At 38.6% G+C, this 19,987-nt stretch overlaps 1 protein-coding gene across 11 annotated transcripts in view; it reads right to left on the reverse strand.

The window, feature by feature from the left end:
• Positions 1 to 19,987, reverse strand: part of HECTD4 (HECT domain E3 ubiquitin protein ligase 4) — a 165,778-nt gene that overhangs the window by 107,162 nt on the left and 38,629 nt on the right. For all 11 annotated transcript variants that reach the window (XM_032471594.1, XM_032471599.1, XM_032471595.1 and 8 more), the window contains exons 2-7: positions 17,911 to 18,428; positions 14,374 to 14,463; positions 13,378 to 13,508; positions 10,475 to 10,583; positions 9,671 to 9,809; positions 7,092 to 7,262 (exon numbers count right to left, since the gene is read on the reverse strand). In XM_032471594.1, coding sequence (XP_032327485.1) covers positions 7,092 to 7,262; positions 9,671 to 9,809; positions 10,475 to 10,583; positions 13,378 to 13,508; positions 14,374 to 14,463; positions 17,911 to 18,428 — 1,158 coding nt within the window. The remainder of the gene's footprint in view (positions 1 to 7,091; positions 7,263 to 9,670; positions 9,810 to 10,474; positions 10,584 to 13,377; positions 13,509 to 14,373; positions 14,464 to 17,910; positions 18,429 to 19,987) is intronic.

Below are 19,987 nucleotides of genomic sequence, written 5' to 3' on the forward strand. Positions count from 1 at the left end.
CCCTCAATCCTAGGTACCAAGAGGCCTAGTTTGTAGGCCAAGCTTGGCTGATTTTTCATGAAAAATGACACAATGGAAAAACACTGCAGTTTCAAGCTGCCAAAAAGTATGTTTTTAACATTTAACCTTTTACTGATTATAAAATACATGCTCCCTTCTATAGTTGTTTAGTCTCTTTAAGAATCTGGAAATCTTGCTTTAGTCTATTCTTGACCCAAAAGCTATGATGAACTTTTAAAATCAGATCCTGCTCAAAGCTCCCCAAGAGCTTCCCATGTCACTTGAAATAAATTCCAAGTACCTTGCCAGGCCCTACAAGAAGTGGCGCTGGCTACCTCTCCAACTTTCCCTCTTGTCACTCAGCTCTCTCGTCACTCCACTTGAGCAAGGCACGATGTTTAAACCATTTGTGTAACAACAGAAAAACAAAACCAAACACTTACGTATGTATTTGTTCGTATGTGCTCGTAATATCTTTGGAAGGATACAGAAGAAAATGTTAGCATTACTTGCCTCCAGGAGGGAAACTGGGCTTGGGAGGCCGGTAGGCGAGAGACTTCTGTACCATTTTCAGTGTTATTAACTATGTGAATATATTATCTTTTTTAAAAAACAATATTTCTAAAACATTAAAACAATACAACTACCACTAAATTGGGAGAGAAACTTATCAATACTTCCAAGTATCTGGGTGAAATCACAATTCATAGCAAATTCTTTCCAATGATAATCATTAGCCACATTTATGTGGCAAATATTTATACTATTTAGAAACCAAAAGTTTTCATGGATCAGCAAAGTAAAGGACTCAGCCATAAGAAGGAAATCTTGCCATCTGTGAAAACATAGATGAGCCTAAAACTAAGAAACTGAACGATTCTAATAACTGGGTGAAAAATCCTATTGAATGTCAAATGGTTTAAAAATCTTGGCTTTCAATGGAATTAAGAAATAACTGAATTGTCAAATGTTAGTTTATTTTTGATAATATATTGGCATGTGATTTTTTGCATGTTACTTGGAAGTGTTTCAAATAATTGAGTGAAACTGCTTTAACAAAGTTTCCTTCATTCTAATTTATCCATGGAACCAATGTTTTCTCAGGATATATCAACGAAAATGAAGAATATAAATATTTTTTAAGGAAGTTGAAAATACTTCAATGTCCCCAGTCTACTACCTCCTGCAGATGTCTTTTTTTTTTCATGACAAACTTCTGGAGAGAATTATCTATCCTTCTGCATCGTCCTCTCCACCTTACTCCTCAACCAACTCCATCCGTCTTCCAGCCCTTACTCTCACCTACAAGAGCTTTTGCTACGGTGACCACCAACAGCCTCCACATTCTCCATCCAAAAGACCTCTTCTGGTCTCAATCTTAACCTCTGAAGAGAATTCAATGCTTAACCAAGTTTTCCTTCTTATAAAAAATTTATACAATTTTATAAAAATTTAATTTTTATAGCCTGTTTTTAAACTTTTAAAACACATACAAAGATGAATGGTGGAAGGCACTGCTTGCCCCTCCATCCTCCCTCCCCAGAGGCAATCAGTGCTGCCAGTTTCTTGTGATGTTTCCATTCATCCAACAAATATTTAGTGAGCACCTACTGTGTGCCAGGCATTGTTCTAGGTGCTGGGGATCCTGTGGTCAACAAAAGAAAACAAAATCCCTGCCCTCCCGGAGCTGACATTCTAGGCAAGGGAGACAGTCAATAAATAAGCAAATAAATGGGTAGTAATAAGAGCCATGAAGAAAAACATCTGTGAATATGGGGGATAAGTGGGGACAAGATTTTATTTTACATAAAATAATTTATAAAAAATGGTCAGAAAGGTCTTTCTGCTAAGGTGATATTTGAGCAGACACTTAAAAAAATAGAGAGAACAAGCCATGTGGTTATCTGTGGGACGGCATCCCAGCACAAAGGCCTTGAGGTGGGAGCAGAATCCGTGTGTCTGTGTGTCAGCAAGGAGGCCAGCTGTGGCTAGAGCTGGGTGAGAGGCGGCCCAAATCACATGGTACCTTTACAGAGGCTAACGTGATTTGGGAGACACTTTGAAAGTAAAGCAGGTAGCATGTGCTGACTGGACATGGAAATTAGGAAGGAAAAAAAGAGAATCCAGAGTGACATCAAAGGTCTCCAGCCAGCACTTAAAGGACACAGACGCCATTAAATGAAATGCGAAAGCCTGTGGGAGAAGCAGGTCTGGGGTAAAATCAGGAGTTTGGTTGAGGGTATATTTAGCTTGAGGGGCAAATCAGACTTCCAACTGGAAAAGTCTCATACTCTGTGCATATACAAAAAGACATCCACATCAATACACATCTAGGGTTTCAGGGACAAGTTTTGGCTGAGAAGCAAATTTGAGCATCACCTGTATAGAGGTGTTCAAAATGGTAAGATAGGATGAGATCAACGAGAGAGTAAGAGCAGAAAGAGCAGAAAGCAGGGGTCCTAGAACTAGGTCCTGGCACACACGACTGCTGAGAGGCAGGGAAGACAGGCTGGGCAGGAAAAACAGGAGACGTCTGGGGGTGTCCCAAAGTCCAAGTGAAAACAGCTCCAAGAAGAGGAGGGTGAGAACCACGTTAAATCCTGCTAAAAAGCCAAGTAAAAAGAAGACTGAGTTGATCTTGAATTCAGTAACGAGGAAGTCCCTGGCGAACTTGGGAAGAGCTGTTTTGGTAGCATGGTGAGGATATGAGACTGACTAGAGAGGATTCAAAGAAAATGAAAGGAAAGACCATAAAACAGTAAGAATAAACTCTTTCAAGAGTATTGCTGTAAAGGGGGGCCAAAGACAGGAGAATGGAGGCAAGTATGGATCAAAGGGGTTGTCTTTGGTCTTTCAAGACTGGATATCCTCTCGTGTATTTGTATGTTGTGATGAATGAGCCATGAGAGAGGAAAGCTGTTACTGCAGAAGGACAACTCCAGAAAGAACCCATGTGCCCCACCGCAACTTTTATTACACATCAGGTACTGATTACACATAGTGTTTTAGAACTAGCTTTTTGTACTAAACAATATAACTTGGAAATTAATCGACTTCAGTCCGTGCTTTCTGATGGCTACACAGTGTTCCTTTCCGTGGAAGTACCATAGGCAGTAAGCCAGATAGATACTCTATGTTTAGCTTCCCAAGTCAGCATTTTAGAAGCTGCTAAACTAGTGATGCTTAAAAATGTCTTGTTTTATGATGAAAAATTTCAAACATATGCAAAAAACAGTGAAGAGTATAGTGACCCTCCCTATATCCATCATCCAGACACAACTATTATCTAGATGTGGCCACTCATCTCTTTTTAACCCACTCATCTCTTTTTGCTCCAGCATCTTAAAACACATCCCAGACATCATGTAATCGCACTTCTGAATGCTTCACTACACATCTCTAAAAATATAGACATTCTTATACAACCACAAGGCCATTATCATACTTGAAAAATACAAGAAGAAAACCATTGGTTTCATCAAAGACTCATTTTATAATCAGATTTCAAACTGTCTCCAAAAAGTTTTTTGTTTTAAACGATTGGTTTGTTTGATTCAGACTCCAAAAGTGATTCAAAGGTTGTCCTTTCACCTAGAGCAGCCTCCTGCCTCCCCAACTTTTTATTTCATGCCACTGGCAGAGGCTTTTGGTTGTTCTATTTTCCTCCAGGGCAGGGATGGGCTTTTGACTGTATAATTATATGGCTAAAAATATCTTTGTTGTCTTTATAATTGATTGATACTTTGGTTAGCTACTGACTTCTGGGTTAGAAATTGATTTCCCTCCGAATTTTGAAAGAACGGCCCCACTGTCACATCAGTAATGCTATCGAGCAGCCTGATGCTTTTCCTATTCCTCATCATTTGTGCATGATTTTATTCTAGAAGCTTTAGAATCCTCTTTATTCCTGAGAATCTGAAATTAAGATGATGTGCTACAGTGTGTACATTTTTCATTCGCTGTGTCAAATACCTTTCAATCTGGGCATCAGTGTCCTTTAGTCTGACATTTTTCCTTTTTTTTGATCTTATCTTGCTCTTTATTTTCTCTGTTCTCTTTCTGGAATTCCTCTTTGTAAGACTTTAGATGGATTACTCCTCTATGTCTTATTATCTCTCTCACGTTTACTGTTCTTTATCTCTCTGTCCTACTTTCTGGGAGATTTCCTCTTATCTTTAATCCCTTTATCAATTTTTAAATTTTGACAATCATAGTTTTAATTCCCAGAAGCTCTTTCTCATTCTGATAGTTCTTTTCTCGTAACAATCTGTTCTATTTTATGAATGCACATCTTCACGTCTCACAGAGTAGTTATTTAGGAAGTTTTATTTTACTCTTTCTACTAGCTGTTCTGATATTTTTTCTTATTTTTAAATTTCCAAACTGGAGATGTGCCTCATTTGTCTAAAGATCCCCAATGGTCTGCTTTAAAAATTTAAGACTTTTTATTAGGGTAATTTTTAAATGTACACAAAAGAAGAAAGAATAGTATAATGAGCTCCCCATGTACCCATCACATGGCTTTAATCATTATCACTATTTTGCCAACCTTTTTAAAATCTATTCCTTTCCCCTCCATACACAGCCTCTCCAAAGCTTTGGGTTTTGTTTGTTTGGGATTTTTTTTTTTTTTCATGTCTGCTCTTACTGTTACTATTTTTAAAACAGTTCAGCACTAGTCAGGATGCTATGCACATGGCTGAGGCTTGCTTACTAGAAGAAGACATCACCTGTGGGTGATTCACTGGGGCAGCAAGTGTCTTCCTTGGATGAACCACAAAGTCAGCATATTGGGGTCTTTTTCCAGGGTAATTCAGTTTCTTAATACAAGAAATGTCTAGACTTTTGCCTGGGCAGCCAGCATCTGAGCACAAATGCTGTGTGCACCAGGAAGGAGGATGATAGTTCACTTTATAAACTTTCAGTCTACATCCTGGTCTCACAAGGGCTCTGCACCATATCTGATGCCTTGAATCCTTGAGACTCTTTAAGGCTTGGTAGGGGTGAAATCACCTTCCTTCCTCTTGGGATTCCCCTGAATATAGACTTTGAGTTTTGGCTCTTCTCACACTGAAGGACAGGAAGGGGCACTACTGTCTCCATTTTCTAAGGCTGGGGGACAAGAGCTACTATCTAGAGCTGAGGAACAAGCAATAAAGGTTTCAGTTACAAAGATCTCCTCCTCCAAAAGAGGACTTTAAATGAATGAAATAAATACATTAGGAGGAAGGAAGAGAAAAATAAGAGGATGAATTGAGCCAAATTATCTATCACAGCAAAAAACAAAACAACAACAATGAAACAAACACACACACACAATACATGGAGTTAGCAGATCAAGAAACAGTAATGTAAGCCTTTTACTTAGTGATATGAAGGTAACCACCAGTGGAAGGAAAAGCTGGCACGATTAAACAACTGTCTGTGAGGAGAGTGCCAGGGATGGCACGTGTCACTGTGAGAATGGATGTGCTACCCGAAGGTTTAATCCATGTGCATGTTTTTCTTTGATACAATTTTTTTTTTTAATTTAACAAAAGCATATCAGGGAAAGGGGGAACTCAATGTTTTCCCATTATTCTTAGGACAAAGACCTAAATCCTTTAATCAGTTGGTAAGTCTGTTTAAAAACAAATAAACAAAAGAAAGGCCTTTCTTTTTTCTTTTTTTTAAGTTGGTCAAAATTTATTAATTAATTTTTTATTTTTTTAATTGAGTTAAGAAAGGCTTTTCTGACCACTTAATTATGAACACATGTTTAAGCAGTATAATCTCCAGCAGATCAATTCGAAGATAGACTTTGGCTAAGACATTTTATAAGAAAAGATAATGATTCAAGAATATTGAGAAATTAGATAGAAAAAGAAAAGAATGTACAGTTAAAGTTTACCAGACTGACAGTTAGCCGGCGGGATGGGTGACTGCTTTCCCAAAACAAGTTTTAACCCCATTCAAGTTTATTAGAAAATGCTTCTGCGTTTTTTTTCTCCCCTTCAGGAATGCTAATTTCTTCCCAGAAGGAAGCCGTAAGTTACACCATGAAAAAAAGGTTTTGTCACAGATATGCCTTGGGGCAATTTTTTCATTTACAAGTCTCTACAAATACTATCTAGACTACTGTCCAACAGAACTTTCTTCAATGATGTAAATGTTTTCTATCGTTGATGTTCAATATGGTAGCCACTAGCCAGCCACATGTGGCTCCTGAGCACTTGAAATGTGGCTGATGCAGCTGAGCAACTAAAGCTTTGTTTGTATTCCATTCTGATTAATTTAACTTTAAATAGCCACATGTGGCTACTGGCTACTGCACTGGACAGTGCAGATCAGACTACGGTGGTTCCCAGTCTCTCCTCTGCATTCCAGCTCTTCTAGCCCACGGTCATTTCCTAAAACAAACATGCTCGCTCCTGTCCCAGAGCTTTGGCACTTGTGGTCTCTTCTCCTAGAATGTTCCTCCCTCCCCTGTTCCCCAATTTCTTCATCTGGTCAGCTGTTACTCTTCCCTCACTTCCTAAAATCATGTTGTCCATTTATATGCTCACTTGCTTATGGTTCACATTTTGTCTCTCAGCCACCACCACCCACCAGCCAGGATACAAGCTCCACCTGGGCACAGATCCCGTCCCCCTTGCCCGTCACTGTATTCCCACCACCTTGAAACCACACTGCCTGGCTTTCAGCAGGCTTTCAAATAATACCTAATGAATGAATGCTTTCCCTCAATTTTAACTGTCATCTCTCCCAGAGATTCCCAATATCCATCTACAGACCCAATCTTGCCACTGAAATTTTGTTTCAAATTTCCAAGCCTATGAGCACTTCTACTTAAAAACCCACTGTCTTCACGTTAACGACGGTTATCTCCACTCTGCTGCTGGATTAACCTTCAAAAAGCTTGGCTTTATTTGTGTCATACAACTCCAAACAAAGAAACCTTCAAAGGCATCCAAGTGAAAAATCATTTTTGAGGCAAGAGTGAATAACTGTTTAAGTACTCCAAGTTTCTTTAGGTCCTTTGTAAGCCAATATAAAAAGAAAGCAAGTAAAGCCATCTCTGCAAAGACACCAGATGAGAAAGTGAAACTCACCACAAGTTCAAAGATGTCCATGAAGACAGAATGTCCCTTAGGTGTTTTCTCATTCAGACTGGCAGGAGACCAGATCCAGTAGAAGTAAGTACCATCTGAAGAAAGGTGCACAGTACTCATAGTGCTGCCAACAGGGAGGTGATTGGCTGGCATTGGCACCATCTGGCACACCTGCACACGAAGGGGAGGGAAACTTCATTAGTGTGGCATGTAAATTCTGATTAATTCCATCAGTTTATCATTAATGCTGTTAAGTCCAAGAAGAGAACTCAGTAAGTTTCCTAGTCAAAATAAAACTGACATTTATCTCTAAGAATAATATATGAAAATTACCTGACAAAAAATATAAAAGCTCATACAATGGGCCAAGCAACAGATAAAAAGATTCTTGAGATTAATTCAAATTACATTTTAATAGGAAAAAAGTATTAATTCTAAATTTGCTATACATATATGTTTTATCAAACATTTATTCAAAACAAGGTTTCAGAGAATCAGTACTTTCTGAAATTCCCTTAGTAAATTAAAGAATTATATCTAAAAAACAAAAACTATATCTTATTTTTCTTTATATCCCCAGCACCTAATTCAGAGTCTAACTCAAAAATTAATAAATATGGAAGGAAGGCAAAAAAGAGAAAGCAAAAGGAAAACAAAAAGGCCAGAGAAGAGGGAGAAGGAGGAAGGAGGAAAATGACAAAGGCACACACACATCCTAACTTAGCACACTAGGGCCTGTTCAAACTCACCAAGTCCATCAGGAGGAAAAAGACAAACACCAGCTCTCTACATTAGACACAAGAGCATGTGTTTCTAATACTAAACATTCTTCAGTGTCAGTATAACGAGTAAGTCCTGCATCACTTTACATTAAATGTGCAGTTATGTACTAATTTTTACTGCCAGAGAAAAGCACTTCAAATGAGAGAAAATGAGAATCAAGAAAACTGCTGGCTAGGTTTTTTGGTTTTCTTTTTTTTTTTTTTTAAATCCAAGAATAGGAGCAGAACTGAAAATCCCCCAATAAAAACAATTAGAGAAAGTCAGATGCCTTCAGGGAACAGTAAGAATGACCTTCAGTTACTCCATCTCTTTGGGTGAGTCACTAGTTTTCCTAAGGTTTCTTCTGACCCCTGAACTCATTCCATTTTAACTTTTTTTCCAGACTTGTTTTGTCTATCTCAAAAGTTTTTTAAAAAATCATTTAGTTGCTATAACCACACTTTGAAACTTACGAAACTTACACTGCCGAGAAATCTAGAAAGTTGACAGCTCCTGATTGGCTTAAGCTACCCCCAAATTGTTCCAATGTATCTACCTAGCTAGTGACAACACTACTTTCTTAGACAACATCAAAGTTTTAGCAACAACACAGAGGATACTGACGTTACTTCAAATGCCAACCATGTTCCAAGATTTAACATCGGTTTAACTCTCAGGCTTATAACTCTATTTTAAATAAATATAGACAATAGTCTCAACTGTCTGCATTAGTGATAAGAAATGAAGTCAGTTTGGCATCTATCTGCTCATTTTACTCATTGAACAATTACTGAGCACCTCCTATTTGCTCCGGAGATGCAAGGTGAATAAGACTTAGTCCCTGTTCTCCAGGAAAGGCACAGTTGACTGAGAGAACAGATGCAACAGCCTACTTAAGTCCTGGATGTGATCACTCCCAGGGCACTCATTCCACAGACGGTAACTCTAACCATTCAGTTCAACTTTGGTTGAAAGGCAGAAAGTTGTAGCACAAAGAGCCCAAACTCTACAGCAGATGAGTTCAACTTCTCATATTGCCTTTCTTGTGGGGCAAGTTACTTAACCTCTCTGAGCTACATTCCTTCCCTGAACAATGAACACTTACTGAGTGCTCACAATGTGCCTAGCCACAGCCGCCTCAACTGTAAGATGAAACTGCCAGAGTCACACCTCACAGGTAGGGGAGGAAGTAAATGCCAAGGCCAGGACCCAGCACAGAGAGAGACATGGTCATTATCATTATCAACTGTTATTATTGTCAATTAAATGTTAGGCACTGTGCTACATTCTAGGGACACAAAGTAAGACAGGGTCCAGACCCAAAGGTGTGAGTGGTCTTGGGGAGGAGTTAGACACAAGAGCAGGTGATTTCAGTGCAATGCAGCAAGTGCCACAAGAGAGTGCTGTGAGAGCTCTTAATCCCTGACACAATGAATCTACCTAAACTCATTTCAAAGATCCCATTCCCACAGAAAGGCTGTTTAGAACAAACTGAATAGGAAAATAATGTCTTCCCAAAATAGATCTGGTTAAAAAAAAAAAAACCTAGTATTTATACCATCTTTGTCTAGAAAATTTTTTTAACCACCAAAAAAAAAAAGGTCTGTTGGCCTTAGAAACTCAGAGAGCAGATTCACTCAGATCATGTGGGAAAACTTAAGACAGAGAAAAACCAGAATGCCCAAATGATGACAGTTAAAAGGATGCCACTCTGGCAGGAAACTGTATCACCTGTATTGTTACTCTTACTGATGATGTCATGAAATTCCCCTACTGTCTCTAAAATACAGAAGACAAAGCCTTGGTGTTCTGTTTACCTGAAGGGTATTCTGGTCAATGACCTGGAAAAGGGAGTGAGGTTTATTGTCGAAAGACACAGGCCGATGGAGAAGACTGCCACTGCCAAAAGCAACCCATCCAGGTTCCAGCTCCTCGTTCCGGCAGTACACAAAACCTCTGTGGGAAAAGAAGTATACAGGCTGTCACTGGGACACGTCTGAAGCCCCGCAATGAGCTCCAACACACAAAAACAAAACTTTCCCCCTAATTTTTTTTAATGACTAAATGTGCAAGACATCTAAAGGAGAGTGAAGCTATTTTATTAACTCAGAGATTGACAAACTATGGCAAAATATTAATTTCCCACAAACAAACTGGAGAGGAGAAAAAGTTGGGGAAACGGTCTAATTAAATATGCATAAGGATCTCAAACTGTGGTTTCTTTTGGCAGCAATTCATAGATCTTATATCTCAACTGAGAAATTACTGCTAATCCAATGTCAAATCCAAGGACAAACAGGCTTAACTAGAAAAATATCCATTTATCAAAATGGAAAAGTCACTAATATAGAAACTCTGATCTTAGAGAAATTTCTGTATAGAAGCTAGAAACAATGATCTTAGGGCTACCAAAGTATAGAGTCAAAACAAAGCAAAATGCATTAAAAGAGGCAGAAAGTAACAGTAACAGAAAACCAAAATCATCTGAAGTCATTCAGACTTGTGTAGTTACTAGTCAGTCTACAGGGAGACAGCCCGCATCCCCCGGTGGCTTCATCACAGATCTACCTAATGAGGAAAACATTCCAGCCAAATCATTCAGCAAGTTCCATGCAACTGACCTGAGCGTGCCATGTAATCCAGACCCCAGTTTGCTTACTCCTCTTCCAACTGAGTTAGTAGTATACAGGTAAAGACCATCTGCCGTGAGACAGCGTCCCAAGTCAGCATCTGAAATTGTGTTTTCACAGGTAAATTATATACGTGCTTTTACTAATGAGATTATAAACCTGCTTTTTCTAATGAAAAAGCCATTAGGAGGCTGAGTGAAAGATAACCTCTCACTTCTAAAATAAGTCTTTCAATGTGACTTCCCGGGAAAATGGTTTGAACCCCCAAATCAAACTCCAAAATGTATGTACGATCACTGACCAAGATTAGGGGAAGAGGTCAGATCCTTATTAGCAGGAAAACCTGGTTCGGTCTGCCAAAGATCTTTTGTTTCTTCTTTTTTCTTTCTTTCTTTCTTTTTTTTTTTTTTTTTTGAATAGCAAAAATACTGAGTTAACTTCATGCATTCCTAATACTAATCTGAAATGACTAAGAATACAATATTTTCCCTAATGATTTTCTAAGAAAAAAGGTGTGAGAGTTGAGTTTGGGGCACTTATTAGTTGACAATGGGCCTCTATGAACTTCAGTTTCTTCATCTGTAAGATGAGGGTAGTATGTACCTCAAGAGTTACCATATGCTGTACACAACATTGTAAACTTTTACTGATTATACGTCAATAAAAATATATATGCACAAAAAAAGTAACCATATGAAGCAAAAAAAAAAAAAAAAAAAAAAAAAAAAGAGTTACCATGTCAGTTAAATGAGACAACATAGGTAAACACACACATTACTCTCTGGTACAAAGTCAGTGCTCCAGAAACAGCAAATGATATTATGTTGATATACCAATGATACACATTGAACTAAAATATGCTCCTGTGGATTCTCCATCTAGAGATCCTAATTTTAAATTTCTAGAGTGACACAGCCCAATGTTATATCTCTTCCATTTAAAAACAGCAATTTTGTTTCCCCTTAGCTGTATATTCCCCAAGCTAAAACAGTGTCTCTCTGGTAGTAAATGGTTTATTAATGTATTCTAGAAAACTTACCTTAAAAAGAGAGCTTATAAATAAAATTCTCAGTGCTTGTTTTCAAACATCAAGCTATTTACTATGTTTAAGCGGAGTTTCTCTACAACTTGTCATATTAGAGGAAATCCAAGGTCACAGTACTCAAATTAGTACTGAATATGCTGTTATCTTAAAAATTCAGTCTACTAATTCAAGACGATTAGATTTGTTCCTATTGGTTCTTAAAAAAAACAATTAAAATGGGTAACCATTTTTAAAATATTAATTTCACTCCTTAAACATTTTAACTTAAAACTTACAAAAATACATTTATTCATCATTCTTTAGATTAAGGCCAAAGGCTTTTGAGTATGGGTTTAACATGGAGTGGGAGAGAAGGAGACAGAACGAACAAGACTGGCCGGAGTTGATACTTGCTGAAGTTGAGGGGTGAGAACACAGGGTTTACTACAGTAGTCTCTCAACTTCTGTATACGTTAAATGTTTCCATGTTAGAAGTTAAGCGAGATTACTTTTTAAGTTAATATAAGGAAAACATCCTCTAGCCAGAAGCAAAACCAAAGCAAAACACAGATCAGCTTAATATCATCATCCTCAGTGAGAAACTACTCCAAAGGAGAGACAAAAAGGAGAGTGTAAAGAAGGGGGCTTGGTTTTGTGTGAGTTCATAAATTTCAGCCTGTAATGGCTAGGAACTTCTTAGGCATCGCAGGCTTTTCGCTTCTCCTGTTGACTCTAGTTGAGTCAGTGAAAGTAATAACTCACATCCCGAAGTCTTGTCTGCTCCTCTCACCACTTGCACATGACTGCCTGGAAGAAACAGCGGACTGCGAAAAGGCACAGGCCCTGGTGAGAGGTGCAGGGGTGGCTCATGCTTAGACTGCACCCGGTACCCTTACCGTTACCTGGGAAAGTTGCCCCCATCAAGGGTGTGAAGTGAAGGGGTGGGCAGAATAGACCCTGAATCCCACTCTAATTTCTTAGAGAGCACCCATTTCTTAGAGATTCGCTTTGTTGAGTCTTTCTAAAACATTCCATTTTTTTAATGGAAACAATTCCCTAGGGTTTTAAAAAAAATTCCTCTTTCATCAATTACGTAATATTTAACGATATAATCACAAGTACAAGTTACAACAACAAACAGGTTTGGAAGCAAAGCAGACTCTTGGCAAGCCTGCAACCCCACAGGTGGGAGCAGCAATGCACAGACGGTCAAGAAGAGCCCCCTGGCCTCACCGGTTTGGTGTGTCACAGCACAGGTCAGTACATCTACTAAGCGAATTAAGAGGCCTAATTCATCCAGCAAGTTAAGTGCAGGTCATTTAATAGACCTTCTGCCATTTTCGCTGAGATCACAGAATAAACTGATATATTAATACTTGCGAAACTGTGTAAAAACATTTTAACCTGTCCACTCTATTTAAAGGAGATAATTCATGCTCCTTTGAACAATCTCATGGTTTTTTGCTTTTAGGACGGGAGGGCTCATCAACACACACAATAAATTACTAAAAGAAACAGTATCAGGCAGCAACCTCAATACTCTGTTCGTGGACAGAAAAACTCAACTTAAGGCTCCCCAAGCCCAAATTCAAATACCCAGGAACCAATTTAAGTAATTCATGCCTCCTTGGCAGGAGTGTATAGACGATCCTTTTCCCTTGCGATAATAAAACCTATCCATTTTCTTACCTCACTGAGTATCAGCTTTTATAGTTTTACTGATAAAGCAGACAATGAACACACTGTATAGGAACCTTGAGCTCTTAATTAAAAGGAACACAGAGTTATATTTAAATTGTTTGCCACAGTGATCTAAAACCAGTTTTTTCACATCTTAATTTCAATTACAGGACCAAAACCCCTCCATTACCTTTATTCTCAGAACTGGAGCCAGTGTTGCTATCTGGTGCAGGCAACATGTCTTCATATCCCCATGATACTATGTGTTTGCCACCAAGCAAACAGGAGGGGGATCCCGGCCCGCCTTCCAAAAGTAACAGCCTAAAAAGGAGAGAGAGAGAATCATAAAGACACTGAGATCATTCATTTCAGCAAGGAGGTGAAAGTCTACTTACCATCTCAAAGAACAAGGACTTTTACATAAATGTTATACATCTGAAAAGATATTCATGATACATATTTTTTAATTAAAAAATTATGAAGTTATGCTTATAGAAATATTATAAAATTGTAGCTGTGTATAAAATGTATATATTTTACATGCATACTTGTGTATGTGAGAGACAGAGAAGGAAAGGAAGAAAGGGATGGAAGGAGGGAAGGAGAGAGGTATGCACTATGAAACACACAGAACACACATAACACTAGGAGTGGTTATCTTTGAGTAATGAGATCATGAATGATTTTCACTTTCTTCTTTACCTTAACATATTGTCATCTCGAAATCTACAATGAGAATTCATGACAAACTACTGCACTTTTAAAAAAATCCACAAAAATTAAAAAATGAAAAACAACATTCTCTGGGAACACCTTCAAAGAAGGAAAGAAACAAAATTCTCACTTAAGATGAATAGAATAACATGCTTATTTAAAAATATGGATCATTAAGCAGGGAGGGTATAGCTTAGTGGTAGAGTGCATGCCTAGCATGCACAAAGTCCCAGGTTCAATCCCCAGTACCCCCCAAAAAAGTAATAAATAAGTAGATAAACTTAATTACCTTCCCCAAAAAAAAGTTGTAAAAATTCTTCACATAGAAAAAAATTTTTAATAAAATAAAATAAAAAATAAAAATATGAATCATTAATTGATAAGAGACTTTAGCAATTTACTTATTAAAAGAGCTTTTACGTACAAACCTCCCTTGTGTAGAGAAGGGTGGCGACTGAAAGTGACATCTTACCTATAGAGCACATCGGCGACGGGCAGGGACCCTAGATCAGTCTGTTTCTGTAATAGATGAACTGTATGAACAAAAGTTTTCAACGATCCCCTAAAAACAGAACGGAACAAAAAACCGTCAAAACTGAAACGTCAAATAATAAGATTGTTAAAGTTAATTTTATTAACCACATGGGAAAGTTCCAAAATGTGCCTGGTTCCAAAGTGTGTCTGCTTCTGCCAATCAGCAGAAGTGCTGTACAAAGAAAACTTGATGTTTGTACACCAGTTATGATATTCTTCTTGCATTTGCAAAGGTAAATAACTCTCCCCTAACATAAAAGTTCAAAACATAAGGCTCAAGCACAAAGAACATGTGGCTATTAGGCCTGGATATGTGTCATCAAGTCAGTCTCTAGTCTAGAGGAGAGATTTCATAGGAAGAGGTAATATTTAAAATCTAACAGCATTTCCAGGCTTAATTTTTTTTAATATATTTGTTAAGTTCATCCATTTTACTTAACATCTCACCGAACCCTATCACATTAAATATGACCTAAAAGGAAAACATTCAAATAATTAATACATTGGGCTGAGAAGTGTTTCTTCTGCCTCCCACTGCTGTGAACTATGTGAATGTAATGCCTGCAGAGCTCACCCACACCTGGTTTTCTTTTGGTTCCCAAGGCTTGAGGCTCTGGGAAGTCTGTAATATAGTCAGTAGCATCTAAAAGAAGGTGCGTTTAAGATGCACAGGACTTACCTGGCCAGATTCTAAGTATAAATCACCACAAGAACATTTCCTGAACTAAATGATCGCCTGTATCAGAGGGGCAGACTTCGGATTGCTGCCTTCCTCTCTTAGCCAAGACTTTAATTGCTCGGTATCATGTGCCTAAACCCAAAAGAAATGGAACACCTAACGTGGGGCCAAGGAGGCCTAGAGTTCTCCTCTTAACTGCCCCTTTCACTATCCCTGGTGTTTAAAGAATCAAAACCAAAGAACCGTCTAAGGAAGGGAGGCAGCAACTGGGTATAAAAGCACAAGCTGGGAGTCAGGACCCCCAGGCTCTGAAACCTGGCTCTGCCACTCACCCTAGGCACCATCTCAGTCTCGTCACCAGACTCCTATGGGTTTTTGCTGCTTCATCTATCCAGCAGGGATACCTCCCTGGGGTACAATGAAGTTAAAATAAAGGGGCAAAAGCACACTGGAACACTTAAAACCATTAAACCAGCTGTAAGATATTACCTGCCAGACCCAATCAGATTTTAACAGTACAATTTAAACTCCTTCCATGGCTCCCAAGCCCTTACATCCTCATCTGGGCCCTGCCAGCCTCATTCCTGCCCCCTCCTTCTACCCCTGCATCCCAGCCGCCCTGCTCACGCTGCTGCCCTTCAGTCACCCCAAGCACAGGAAGAGGATCAGAGCCGTGCCACTTGCTGCTCCTCTTGCCTGGAACACCCCGTCACTGGCTTTTTTGTGTGACTGGCTCTTGCTCATCATCTAGGCCTCAGTCCAAATGTCACCTCTTCAGTAAGGCCTTCCCTGGTATCCCCAGCTAACGCTGATCCCCACTTCCACTTAAGTCACTCTCTATCAAAATATCCTGGTTTGTCTTTACAATGAATATTCCTCTCTGAAAATATCTTATATATACATTTGTTGCTAGTTGTCTACCTGTCTCACTCTCATATAAACTTCATAATCTGAGGGATCATCTACCTTGCTTACTGCTATAGCCCCACTGCCTAGAAGGCTACTTTGCACGTGGTGAATGAGCAATAATGATTTATGAAATGAACTGCCCAGAGTCCATTCAACTGTAAGATTAGAGACTATGACTCACTATTTCCCAAGGTTCCTGGCAGAGGAACATCAGAGGTGTTCGATAAATGATGGTTGAATAAAAAAACATCTTCAACATATTTTGGAGAAGTCATTCTGTCTTTGAGAGCATCATTCTCAAAAGTTCAGTAATATGTTCCTAGTAATTTCGTTAAAGGAAATGACCTAACACTGGAAAGCATGTGAATTCTGAAGTAAATAAAGCTAAGTACAAGGTGATAATACTAGGAAAAGAATGCAGGAACCATCTAAAAGCATAAACAAAAACACACACTCAAGAAGAAAAAAATATAAACACTCATTTCAACATTTCTGCTGAATGGAATTTGGAATCTCAAATATACAAAGCAATTTCAATAACTATCTGTGGTTCAGACTAAATTAGGGACCATAATTTTAAAAAAGTGAGTTTATGATCCAATGTTCAATTAAAACATTTGAAACTGAAGAGCTGATGATTATTCCAGACATCCTAAATCTAAAGATAGGACTACCTAAAAGCAAAATTTCCCAAAGTGAGATTTTTGCATTAATAACAAATCTATTTAGGGCTCAAAACTGTCCTCTGCATAACCCCCCAAAAATAAATCAATCCAATATAAAGCCTTTACACAGAAACTTATTTTAGTACAGGTCACCCAATAATGTCTCCAGTATTAAGCTCATGTCAGGATTTCCATAATCAACTACAGTTTTCAAGGATCTAAAACTAGGCTATGACAGTTCGCTCAGGGCAAAGAAACTGACAATAAATACTGGTGCCATTTTGCTTTAAAAATAGCTTGAGATTCAACCATTTAAAGGTCAACTTTGAAACCATAAAAATAGAGGAAGAAGTCTTATAGCTAAGAACCTCATAATCCTCCAAGAAGAATTTTCCCACACATGCTTCACTAAAAAAAGGAAGGACCCAATCAAAGAAAAATTCTGAAGGGAGAGGAACAGATTAGTGACACTCATCTGTCAGACCATGGTCCTAATTGGTCCCTAGACAATTAGGTTAGAGGAAAGCAAAGGTAGTGAACCTTTTTCTCACAAATATGTGAGAATGACCACACAGTTTACTGGGCAGGAGAATGTAAGAAATCCTCTCCTGGAAAACATACTTCCTATTGACAGTGGATCAATAACATCAACTTACACGTCAAAGACAGCATGTTGTTAGGTCTTGATACATACAGAGAGAGCTTTTAATTAAATTGATGAAGCCAAGCATCAAGGTGCAGAAACATAATTTGTGACCAAGTCTGTGTGACCGAGTCTGGGTGAGTAATAATCCGCCCCCTCGCTGATGCACTCCTTATAGACACGCATGAAAAAAATTAAAACCTCTGCATATTTTTTTGATGCTCCTTCCGGGAGAAATACAAACATAACATCCTCCACTAACGACCTCATGCAAAACACTAATCATCGAAGGGGTGAACAGACAGTGGCGAGTGTTCTCCATTTTAAACTGTTTAAGGTGTTATCGCGGTATAACGGAAAGCAAAAACTTAAACTTAGGTTCCAGCTCCATCTCCCCAGTGCCAAGTTTTGGTGAAAGCATCTTATGCACTATCAAGGCTATGAAATTCAACACTGAAAGCAAAGAACGACTTCTGAATATTAAGCCTTCCACTGGAGGACGCTGCCCTCTCGTTCATTCACCCAACCCAGGCAGCAGCCGTCACAAGGTCACTGGTTAGCACTTTTGATTTTCCTTACCTGGCACATGCCAAAGCCACCAGGGCAGCAGCAGCATTTTCTTTTTGCTTATGTGGGATGTGTCGGCCTGTGTCAGAAGTCTCCTCTAGCCAGGAGCACAGCAAAGTTTCAATTCCATTGAGACAGTCGGCGGGCTCCTTGGTCAAGCTCAAAGGCTGGCAGTCGCGAAGGCAGTTCAATAGCACCTCAGCAGTTATGTTACAGAGAGAGGGGTCTGTTCTACTCTGGGACTGAATAAGGGGGAAGACCAGCAGGAGCCCCATCCTCGATGTGAACGGAGCTTGCTCGGGTTGCTGCAGCAAGCCCTGGCGTTTGAGCAGGGCCAAAGTTTCTTCATCCCCCGAGCTCTCCCTTTCATGCTGCTCTTCCAAGGCTAGCTGGCGCTGGGCATTCCACAGTCCTCGCAGGGCGTTCAGGCGGTATTCCAGCAGGCGGGCGTAAGCGTTACTCTGATTCCCACAAACAGAGCGCAAACGTTCTGCTAATTCTGTCGGGTTCTTGGTCTCAAATGTTAAAATCTAAGGAAAGAATCAATAGAGAAGAAGTTGGTGTGTACAGCTTTCACCATTGCTCTCATCGATGGAAGCAAATCTATCCAACGGTATCTAAAAATGGCCCACATCAACAATTCTTTTCATTGTGACCAAATACGAAAATGGGCACTGTAAAGCCAGGTTGCTGATGCTGACTTTCACCCCCCTCCCCTGGCATTTCTGCTAGTGCTCCTGTTAAAAGTGAGATTAGGACCCAAATCATTAAAATAATTAAGTGCGGAAGTCAAAAGTTGATTTGGAAAAAAAAAAGTTGAGTAACATTCTAGAAAATTGAGGTGTAAATCTTTATTCAATGCCTGGGTTATAAATCTATATCTCTAACTTCTATTACCAGGTGGATTGTCAGTGAAAACAGAACAAGTTTTATCTTCAAAATCAAAAATACCTACTAATAATGTGATTGTTTATTAATCTTTGATTTTGAAGGACACTCCATTCTTACCACTGTTAATCCATTATTTCAATTGGTGATAGGTATAGATTTATCTAGTTCACACTGATAACGGAACCACCACTATTTTCTTGCCAAAAACAATTATCAGGAGACCTTCTTGAGATTTTCAACAGCTGAGGAAAAAATAAAACCATCAAATCCTCAATTAACTAAGAAAGTAAACTGCTTTATCAAGATAACGAATCATTTTTTTTTGAAACCTTGAAGAAATGTATCCCTGACTTGTTAATGTTATTTTTTTCTGATAAAATGTAAAACTGTGCTGGAAGCCACGCTTCTCCGAAGCAGCCCCTCAGAGGAACCTGGGAAGCGGGCTTCCGGGCCAGTGCTATTCGGCTCAGATAAAACTCTTCTCTACACTACAAAAAAAAAAAGACGCAAACTAAATTTATGATGCAAAGAATTATACATATAAATTTGACTAAGTTAAAATGAATGAAGTGTTGTATCCAACAAATAAAGGAAGGTATTCTTAGAGCAAGCACATGAAAACAGATTATCAGGTGCCAGAGGGGTCTGGTTCTCAGCAGACCAGAAAGTTGAGATGGGAAGAGGCTTGGCACAAAAGCAAAGAAAACGTGAAAAAAAATCACAAAATTTTAAATTTCATCATCTTCTCAGTTACGAGTATCTAAACAAGTAAGAAATTTTATTGCATTTTTTAAAAGCTTTCCAATATTGATTTTGTAATTTCCACCCAAAACAACTCTGATATAAAATACATATGTGCTCCAAATATATTTTTACTTATGCAACATTGACCAGCTACTTATGTTATATGAAGCAACTACTAAAAAATTCAATACAGGCTTTTATTGGACTCAAGAATCAAAGAACAATTCAGTAACACTAAACCCAGCTATTTATTTTTATTGTCAATCTCAAAATGTAAGTGCTTCTGAAACATGGTATTTCATGGTTCATAAACTGATGTTTATGAGAGAATCTGTAGCTAACTCCAAATATTAACATTAGCTAAAAAATATATATACTATACTTCTGCATTTTTCCCATGGTTCTATTTTTATAAGCACTTCAGTTATATTTTTAGCATTCTACTTGAAAGACA

The sequence above is a fragment of the Camelus ferus genome, chromosome 32 (genome assembly GCF_009834535.1).
Source record: "Camelus ferus isolate YT-003-E chromosome 32, BCGSAC_Cfer_1.0, whole genome shotgun sequence".
In the NCBI taxonomy this organism is placed as follows: domain Eukaryota; kingdom Metazoa; phylum Chordata; class Mammalia; order Artiodactyla; family Camelidae; genus Camelus; species Camelus ferus.